Raw genomic sequence first — 10,576 nt, forward strand, 5'->3', positions numbered from 1 at the left:
CTGTGACGGTCAAGCCTAGGGCCTCACCAAGGCAAACTCTACACCAACGCACTGTGTCCTCCGCCCTTACACTGTTTTTCACAATCGTTTACTAACAATAACAAAATAAAAGCAATCTTATAATACACTGAAATATACATGACACTTAAGCAAACGAAGGACAGGTTCATTTTTCATCCTCTTGAAGTTTCTTTTCACAGACTTCTTCCATATCAAAAGTGAATGGCTTGTCATAACCCATTAGATGGTTGTAGTCTTCTGGGTTTGGGAAGAGCACTGGATTAACTAACAGTGATTTTGTTTTAGCATAGAAGGTGGTAAATACATGTGCACTCTCTGGAATCTTCACGTCATTTTGGGTGAAACACTGTGCTGGTTTCCGAAAGCATAACATTGTAAGTAATGGCTCTGTAAGTGTCAGTGGTGGCTTCATGGTACAACCGAACGACATAGCCTTTTGTAAGAAGGTGAAGCAGAACGGGAGTGATCACTGCGAAGCTTCCCATGATCCCATAAAATAAGATTTGTAAAGGCACACTTCCAAATACCACATTACTTTGTGAAAGAAGGTATGGTAGAAATGTAAGGCTGAGCACACTTGTAGAATAAGAGAAACATTTCACACCTAAAGAGAAAAAAATTAGAAGAGGATTAATAACGTTAAGTTTTATAAGGAAACCTATCCTATCAAATCCTCCAATCGTTTCTTCCTATACCACTGTTACAGTTCGAATGCAAAATGGCCTCTAGATTCACGTGCTGACACTCGGTCCCTGGATGGTAGCAGAATTCTGAGAAATTTTAGAAACTTCAGGAGGTGGAACTTGGCTGCTGCATTCAGGTCAGCCCTCTTCCTGGGCCCATCTTGACTCTTTTTCCTATGTTATAGTGAGGCAGCTCCTCTGACTCATAATCCTACTACCCTGATGTTCCGTTCAAGGGTATGGAGCCCAGCAACCATGATCAAACCTAAAACTGTGAGCAAGAATGTATTTTTCTTCCCTGAAATAGTTTCTTAAGTACTTGGTCACAGTGATGACAATACAATAATCATTCCATCCACAAGAAAAAAGCAAACCCAAGAGAGTGCTTCTCATGTGTCAGGTTCTTTCTGCCATCTTAAGCATTAACTTATGCTACTCATAAAATATACGGACAAGCCCTAAGAAAGGTGTGTAGCTGTTAGCGTGGCGCCGCTTATCAAGCAAAAACTGTTGAAGGAGAAGGACCACAATTTTGAGGTTATCATGGACTACATGGTAAGACTACTGAAAAAGCCAAGAAGAGCCAGGCATGGTGGTACACGCCTGTAATCCCAACACTCGGGAGGCAGGGGCAGGTGATCTCTGTGGAGTCCGAGGCCAACCTGATCTACAAAGTGCCAAGTCTACACAGACAAACCGTCCCAGAAAAAAGAAGAAAAGAAGGAAGAAGAAAGAAGAAGGAAGAAGAAGAGGAGGAGGAGGAGGAAAGAAAAGAGAAGAAGAAGTCAAAAAAGAAAAGGAAAGGGACTAGATAGAAGTGCTCTGTAGGCTGTGCTTGCTGAGCATGCTTGCTGTCCAAGGCTGAGCCACAGCACAGCTGAAATCTTAAAATAAAAACAATCTTAAATCTTAAAATAAAAAACAAGATAAAAAGAAGATGAATGGCTTGACTTGCAAACCCAGTACTACAGAAACAAGGGCTCCAAGGGCATTAGATTTATGTCCAGCCTGGGCTACAGAGTGAGGCCCTATCTCCAAAACCACGGAAGGCTGGAGAGCTGCTTGCTGAATAGGCATGAGACCCTGAGTGTGGTCTCTAGCACTCACATAAAAGGTAAGCATGGGAGCACACACCTGTAACCCCAGAGCTGGGCAGGCAAAGACAGCAAGATTCCGTCAGCTTGCTAGCCAGCCACTCAAACCAAAATGAACTCCAAGCTGGGCATGATGGCACATACCCTTAATCCCAGCACTCAGGAGGTAGAGACAGGCAGATCTCTTGAAGTCAATTCAGTACAGGACAGCCAGAGCTACACAGAGGAAATCGTGTCTAGAACACCAAAACCAACAGTAACAACAATAACAAAAATAAAACCCTCCAAATTCAATGAGAGATCCTGTCTCAAAAACTAAGGTAGACATCTGCTGTAGTTAGCTTTAAGCATCAACTTGGCACAGTCTGGTCCCTGAGAAGGAATCTCAGTAGGAGCTGACACATCTCAGGCGACTGTCCTGATTATTAATTGATATAGGAGAGCCCAGCCCACTTTGGTGGCACCATTCTCAAGGCAGGTGGTCGTGAACTGCAAAAGAAACCCAGCTTAGCCCAGTGTGCATGAGGCAGCAAGCAGCATTCCTCCACAGTTTGTGCTTCAAGTTTTTGCTTGAGCTCCTACCCTGACTTCCCTCATTGATGGACTGCAGCCCACAAGCTGAAACAAAACCTACTACCACGGCCTCAGCTGCTGATGGTCAGACTATCATCTAACAGCAACAGAATGAGAACCAACAAGAGCAATGGAGGAAAATACCTGACATCAACCTCTGGTGCCACACACGGACAGACACACGCACGTGCAAACACACACTCTCTCAAACACAAAATTTTAATAACTTAAAGAGAAAATGATAAAATTAACTTATCCTTTATACCATAAGCTATGCAAAATCAAAGAGCTTAGAGATTTAAGAGGGGGGGGGGAGCTAGGTAGTGGTAGCACATGCCTTTGATCCCAGCACTCAGAAGGCAGAGGCAGGAGGATCTCTGTGAGCTCCAGGCCAGCCTGGTCTACAAAATGAGTCCAGGATAACCAGGGCTGTTACACAGAGAAACCTTATCTCGAAAAACAAAAAAAAAGTTAAAATTTAAAAAGCAAATCTTTCTTTTTTTATATATATATATTTACTTATTATTTATTCAGTATTCTGCTTCAGTGTCAGAAGAGCACACCAGGTCTCATGTATAGATGGTATAGATCTCATGTGGGTGCCAGGAATTGAACTCAGGACCTTTGGAAGAACAGCCAGTGCTCTTAACCTCTGAGCCATCTCTCCAGCCCAAAGTAAATCTTTCTTAAAGTCCCAGGAACAACCAGGGTCAAAAGACTGACAATCTGATTACATTTAAAAAAAAGAAGAAAGTGGCCGGGTATGGTGGCGTATGCCTTTAATCCCAGCACTGGAGAGCCAGAAGCAGGCAAATCACTGAGTTCAAGGCCAGCCTGGTCAACAAAGTTAGTCTACACAGAGAATCCCTGTCTCAGAAGAAGAGGAAAAGAAAAAACATAGCTAAGCATTTGGCACATACCAGTAATCTCAGCATTTAAGGTTGAAGCCAAAGATCAGTTCAAGGCCAGCCTAATTAAGAATCAAGTTTGAGGCCAGTCTGAGCTACAGTCTGTCCCTGAGAGAATATTTTAAACTTATATCTGAGGGATTAATTTCCCAACATATAATGTTTGTGAAATGACAAAACCAAAAAGCTTGACATTTTAAGGGCAATTATGTACATGGCCCTTTAAATAAATTGGTACAAAAATCTCATTCATAAGATACATAATTAAATTAATGTGGCTGCCTCTCACCCAAGTTGACAGAAAAAGTCTGACTACTGTTCACAAAAGCTAGAAGCAAGCAGTCATTCTTATATGTCACTATTGGCTGAAAGCTTAATTATATTACTAGTGTGCAGGGATAAATGAGGACTATGCTGCCTCCTATTTAACATTCCGCAGCCCTTCCAAAATATTTTTCCCTATTACTTTTGTTACACTGTAGTAAATTCGTGTCCCTTAAGGCTGATGTCTAACTAGAACTTCATAATGTGTCCTTATTTGGAAATAAGGTCTTTGCAGATCTAAAGAACAAGATGAGATCATGCAGGATAAGGTGGGCTCTCTATTTAACGAAAGTGCCCTTGTAAGGACAGAAAAAGTTAAGGGATGCAGGGAAGGCTGCCACAGGAAGAGTAAGCAGCCAGCACAGTTAGGCAAGCTACAAGCCAAGAATGCTCCGGACTGCCAGGAGCCACCAGAAGCTGGATGGGATTAAGAATGCTTCCTAGAGCCTTTGAGAACCTATGGCCCAGCATACATCTCACTTTTACACTTCTAGCCTCAGAACTGTAAGAAAATACATTTGTTTGTTTGTTGTTTCTAAACACTTTCTTATTTTTTTTAAGTTTAGGGACCAGTTACAATTAAGAAATCATTAAAAATAAAGACTGCTCCATCAAGTTACTTTTGTAGCATTTGTTTATTTACTTTTTATTATTTTATTAATTTATTCATATTACATCTCAATGCAAACTAGAGGGAGAAAATACATTTCTAAAGAAACTACTAGATAGGATGGTGTGGCAGCCACATTGTAGTCAGTCAGGAAACAATGATAAAGGTACTCAGCATGCTCTGCCCTTTATTCAGCCCAGGAGCCCACATATGGAATGGCAGAACTCATTCACAGTGGATCTTCCCACCTAAACTAAGCTAGCCTAGGCACTCTCTCCAGTAAGTCTAGATCCTTCTGAGCTGAGAGTCAATATGAACATGACAGCCTTCTGCTCTGCTGTGCTAAGTGCTTCTGCACCTAGGATGTGTGGGCCCTTTCATCTCTTCACACTCAGACTTTACTCATCAGACATGACCTAACTGAAAGCCATCTTACTGCTACCTACCATTCTGTTCTACCTTTCTCTCCTCAACCTGAACTCCTATCTAACCTGTAACACTGCAAATATGATTGATTACATGGCATATTCATCTTTTCCTTCCTATCAACTTCAAGCTTCTGCATTACTTCTACATAGTATCCCTAACACAGTGCCCCTGGCATAGTATGTAGCAAATATGGTATTTGTAAATACTTGTGGCTGAATTAACAGTAACTGAGGAAAAGCCTTCACCAATATCCCATACAGGAGCTAGGGAACTTCCAGCATCACAGCACTATCTCAGTGTTTCTCCCTGAATTCCCACACAGAACGCAGAGTACTGACCTCTGACATAGCAACTCTATGCTATCCTCAACACTGACAGAGCAGGAAACAACATCCTCTATAAATTACAACTGTACTTTGTTTTGTTTTGTTTTTGTTTCTTGAGACAGGGTTTCTCTGCCTCCTCAATACTGGGATCCAAGGAGTGTGCCACCAGTGCTCGGCTAAAGGTTTGCAAATCACTATTTGATGTGTTGGGTGTTTTGTCTGCATATGTCTGTGTGCCCCAGGTGTGCCTGTTGTCTATGGACACCAGGAGTCAGATGTCCTGGAATTGGAGTTACAGACAATTGCAGGCCTCCACATGGGCACCAAGAATTGAAACCTGGTCCTGTGGAAGAGCACTTATTAACCATTAAGCCATCTGTGCAGCTCTACAATTGCAGAACTTTGATAGCCCAGTTACACTGTTACCACAGGCTTTATAGCTACCCACACAATTATTGACCTTCAACTCAGTAAGAACTTTTGAAGAAAGTTCTAACCCTAATGATAACAAGCACTGAATGGAATTCTAAAGTGAGTAGACTAACTGGTCCTTCTTAGTTACAGACAGGTGGAGGTTTAAGCACACTTTAATGCCAATACGCTTGAGAACCAACAGCATTCCATTATACTTTATACAGTCATTCCATCCCAACATGATTAAATGCAAGCACTGAAATCTGTGCCACACCTGGCTATCCGGCAATCTAGGTATTTCTCATTACACTTTTACTGAGATTAATTTCATGCAACCTCTGGGAACAGCATCAGGTGTGGTGGCCCACACCTTTAGTCGCAGCACTTCAGAGACATAGGCAGGTGGATCTCTCTGAAGTCAAGACCAGCCTGGTCTACAATGAGAGTTCCAGGACAGCCAGGGCTGTTACACAGAGAAACCCTGTCTCCATAAACAAAAACAAAAAACAGAAAAGAAAAAAAACATTTTCCCCCAACGCTCAGACTGAACATAGGACTTTGAGCATTAGGCAAATATTCTACCACTGAGCTATACTTCCACCCCCAGCCTCATTTTAAAGGTTAAATTTAGAAACATGCCAGGCATGGTGGCGCACGCCTTGAATCCTAGCACTTGGGAGGCAGAGCAGGCAGATCGCTGTGAGCTCAAGGCCAGCCTGGTCTACAAAGCGAGTCCAGGACAGCCAAGGCTAAACCCTGTCTCGAAAAAAACCAAAAAGGCTCAGCAGTTCAGAGCACTGACTGTTCTTCCAGAGGTCCTGAGTTCAATTCCCAGCAACCACATGGTGGCTCACACCATCTATAATGAGATCTAGTGCTCTACTCTGGCCTGCAGGTATATATGCAGGCAGAGCATTGTATACAATAAATAAATAAATCTTTAAAAAATAAAATAAAAACTTAAAAAGAAAAAAATTTAGAAAAAACATAAGTAATAATGAGGCCAGATATGGTTACACAGGCCTGCCACCGTTTTTTCTTTTTTCTTTTTTGAGGCAAGGTTTCCCTAGGTAGTTCTGACTGCCCTCAAACTCACAGATGTACACCTGCACTAACGCAGTGCACCACCACACCCAGCTTCAAACAACTATTCTAAAGAGGTATTACCAGGGTCATGGATATAGGATAGTCAGGACTACAAAGAGAGATCCTGTCTCAAAAAAAACAACAAAAAGAGGTTAACAGGCTTTAGTCACAGCTTTTGTACTGTGACCAAATACTGAGGAAATGCAACTTAAAAGAAGGAGAAGGCAACTGACTCCTGATTTCTGAGTTTTCAACCCACAGATGCTTAATCTAGCATATAGGCAAGATTTCATGCCAACAGGTATACATAAGCAAAACTTTCAAGGGAAAGCGGAAGCAGAAAGAGGAATATGGAAGAGCCAGGAACAAGATGTTCCTCCTTCTAAGACCTCCCCCAACTGACCTACTTCTAGAGGAAGGCCCTTCTAAAGTGCCAGAACTCTCCAAACAGTGCCACCAGTTGGGGAGTTAGGCTAGATTAATACATGAGCTTGTGATGGATACTTCAAAGCAAACCAGAACATATTATTCTGCTTTCCTTAGAGTATTTGAATATTTCTATTTTTCTGTTGAATATTCTAAGACAAATGGCCAAAGAAGAGAAGCTTTAATGCCTACCTGTAAGATAACAAAAAACACAGTTCAGCCTTCATATAGTTTTAAAACTCCCAAAAAGGACAGTCTCAATCTCTACATTGTATCACTAGGCTTCAAGGAAAAACGAATTTTCTTTGTGTGTTATAATAATTGATTGATGGTGATCAGGCAGTGGTGGTACATGGCTTTAATCTCAGTACCTGGAGGTAGAAGCAGGCAAATCGCTGTGAGTTTGAGGCCAGCCTGGTCTACAAAGTGAGTCCAGGATGGCCAAGACTACACAGAGAAACCCTGTCTCAAAAAAAAAAAAAAAAAAAAAAAAAAAAAAGGTTTACTGGGCAGGGACAAGCCCAGGAGGCCTCAACCCCAGGCAAAGACTACAGGCAACCGAGTGAAGCTGGGCATGGGAAAGGTGGTCCTCCAGGGAAAGACATACCAATTGGTTTTCCATCACAAAATGGTCAGCCCTGAAAGCATACAAACATATGAACTCAACAGACTGTATTCAGGAATATGTATGTGCATACTATATAGTCAGACAATAACAATTAGTGACCATAAGAGGCCATGAACTTAAAAGAGAGTGAGGATTGGCATATGGGAAGGTTTGAAGTCAGGAAGGGAGAAATGTAATTAAATTATAATCTAAAAATAAGGAAAATAACCTCATTTCAGATTACCCACCAAAGACCGTTCGGGCCAGGTTCCCAGTATAAATCAGCCTCCCATCTTCTGATTTCTCGAGTTTTGTATGTAAGCAGCGGACACATCCTTGTGAATAAACGGGTAACTGTTGAAACAAGAAACCCTTGAGTAACTGGCTTTTTGAACAAATTTTTATTTTTATCAAAGTTTCTTCTTTCTTTAAATACCACATAAGAAATTCTCTCAAACAACCTAGATCCCCAGGGCTCACTCCAGTCTAGCCCATCAGAGAACTCCAGATTCAGACAGATCTTATCTCTTCAAAGTCAGGATTCAGGATGGAGACAATCAGTGCTGAAGAGGGCTTACTGCTCTTCCGGAGTCCCATGTGGCTTCTTACAACCTTCTGGAACCAGAGCCCTCTCCTGGCCTTCATGAGCAGAGATGCACGTGGTGCACAGATACACACGGAGGCAAAATAAAACAAAAACATGAATATAAAATCATATAAATAAAAATCTTGCTGGGCAGCAGTAGTGCACACTTTGATCACAGCACTCTGGAGGCAGAGGCAGGCTGGTTTCTGAGTTGAAGCCAGCCTGGTTTCAAAAAAAAAAAAGACACCCAACATTGATCTCCAAAGGTGTGTACACAAACACATACTACATATGCAAAAATAACTGTTGGCAAAACACAGAGTGGAGCCGGGTCCAAGACAGCCAAGATAACATAGAGAAACCCTGTCTCAAAACAAATACAAAAACAAACTGGGCATGGTGGCTCACGCCTTTAATCCCAGTACTGAGGAGGCAGAGGCAGGGCAGATTGCTGTGAGTTCAAGGCCAGCCTGGTCTACAAAGCGAGTCCAGGACAGCCAACACTAATACAGAGAGACCTGTCTCAATAAACAAACAAAAACAAACACACAGGGTGTGGTGAAGCATCCCAGCACTGAAGAGGCAGAAGGGCAGGTCTCAGTGAATTCAAGGCCAGCCTACTCTACAGAGGGAGTTCCAGGAAAGCTAAGGCTGTTAGAAAAACTGTTTCAAAAAACAAAAACTAACAAGATCTAAGCAAATCACTGTAAATTGCATTATTTTGTTTGGTGGGTGAGTGTGAACACATGAGCACACCCATGTCCAGAGATCAAATTATGGTACTGAAGGTAAAAGCCTTCACAGGCTAAGTTATCCTGCCAATCCTATGGTTATAAAGTCTGTACTTATGAACTACTTACATTAATAACTCATACTTTTTTATTATGTATTTTTATTTTATGTGCATTGGTGTTCTGCCTGCTTATGTATGTGAGGTGTCAGGTCTCACTTTGTAACCAGGCTGGCCTCTAACTCACAGAGATCTGCCTGCCAGTATATTTTTAAAAACAATAACAACTGTTTCCCTAAAGCCTTATAAATACTTTGCACCTCATTTTGTTTTGACAATGAAGTCTAGTCATTAACGTAACCCATGCTATCCCTGCCTGAACCTCATGAGGGAACACTGGGATTTTACGTGTGTGCCACCATACTCTGGCCCTTTTATCTCTTAGCAACAAGAAAGAAAACATTGCTTGAAGCTAAATGAAATCTCACAATAACAGGAATTTCCCAAGTATGTGAAAAGGAGTATTCACCAATAAATTTCACATTGCTCTTACTTAAAAATGTAAAAAGTATGCCTAGTTTCTTTGCATTGGAATTCAGTTAAGGCTCCAAAATCTGCCCCGAGTAGGCAGGCCTTTAATCTCAACATTCAGGAGGCCGAGGCAGGAGGAGCTCTGATTTGAGGCTAGCACTTGCCTGGTCTACATGTTCCAGAACAGCAAGGACTACAAAGAGAAACCCAGCAAACCAACAAACAACAATAAATAATCCAATTTCCACTTCTGGCATTTCTTCAAACTTTATTTATTCTTATATATTATAATGCAGTGGTGGCTCACCAGTTTAATGCCAGCATTTGGGGGGGGGGGGGGGCAGGGGCAGAGACAGACGAATCTCTAAGTTCGAGGCCAGCCTGGTCTACAGAGTGAGGTCCAGCCTCAAGGACTGCCAAAGCCCTGTCTAAACCAAAAAACAACAAACAAACAGATGAAGAATGAATAACATCCACATCCCACCTTTCTCTAAAAGCAGACACAATACAGAACTCAAAATGAGTTTTTTCCCCCACGTTGCATCAATTTCTTAGCACATTAACCCTTCTGACCTTCACCTTTAAGGTAAGAAAGAAACTAGTCTCTGGGTAGTGGCACACGCCGTTAATCCCAGAACCAGGGAAATGAAGAAGTAAGTGGATCTCTGATTTCGAGGACAACCTGGTCTACATACGAACTCAGGACAGCTGAGGGTACAAAACGGCGATTCCTTGTCTCGAAAAACACCAATCAAAGGCGGGGAGGGGGCTGAACTGGGTGTGTTATCGCAACCACACCATCTGGAACCACCTGAGGTGCTTGTAGCAGCCGAGAAAGGAGAATCACCTGCTCCTTTCTCAGGTTGTTCTAACCAGGACTGCCATCTGGAGCCAAGCCGAGGGCGAGGCCTGATTCTCCCGGACCCATACAAGGAGTGTCCCCTCCGCGCTGGAGCCCGGGACTAACAGGCCCGGGCCGCACGCTGCGCCCGCTCCCGCCACCCCAGCCCACGGACGGCGCCGACCTGCGCTCGCCTCACTGGCCCGCAAGGCTCGGCTCGCGGCAGGAGCCCGTCGCGAAGCGGTAGGCGGGAGGGCCCGGCGGGAGAGGCCGCACGCCAAGGGGCGACCCCGGAACCCCGGAGCGCCGCGACCGCACACCACGTCGTCCTCCTCCCGCGGGCCGCAGTCCCGCTGCCCACCGGCCACCCAAAGCCAACAGCAGCAT

At 43.2% G+C, this 10,576-nt stretch overlaps 1 protein-coding gene across 1 annotated transcript; it reads right to left on the minus strand.

Moving 5' to 3' along the window:
- LOC127206124 (transmembrane protein 70, mitochondrial-like) lies at positions 1-10,576 on the minus strand. Its single transcript, XM_051165414.1, is given in 5 exon segments — positions 1-358; positions 360-625; positions 7,750-7,873; positions 10,389-10,526; positions 10,529-10,576. Coding segments are annotated over 5 exon segments (768 nt in total). The 3' UTR covers positions 1-166.

The sequence above is a fragment of the Acomys russatus genome, chromosome 2 (genome assembly GCF_903995435.1).
Source record: "Acomys russatus chromosome 2, mAcoRus1.1, whole genome shotgun sequence".
NCBI lineage: Eukaryota > Metazoa > Chordata > Mammalia > Rodentia > Muridae > Acomys > Acomys russatus.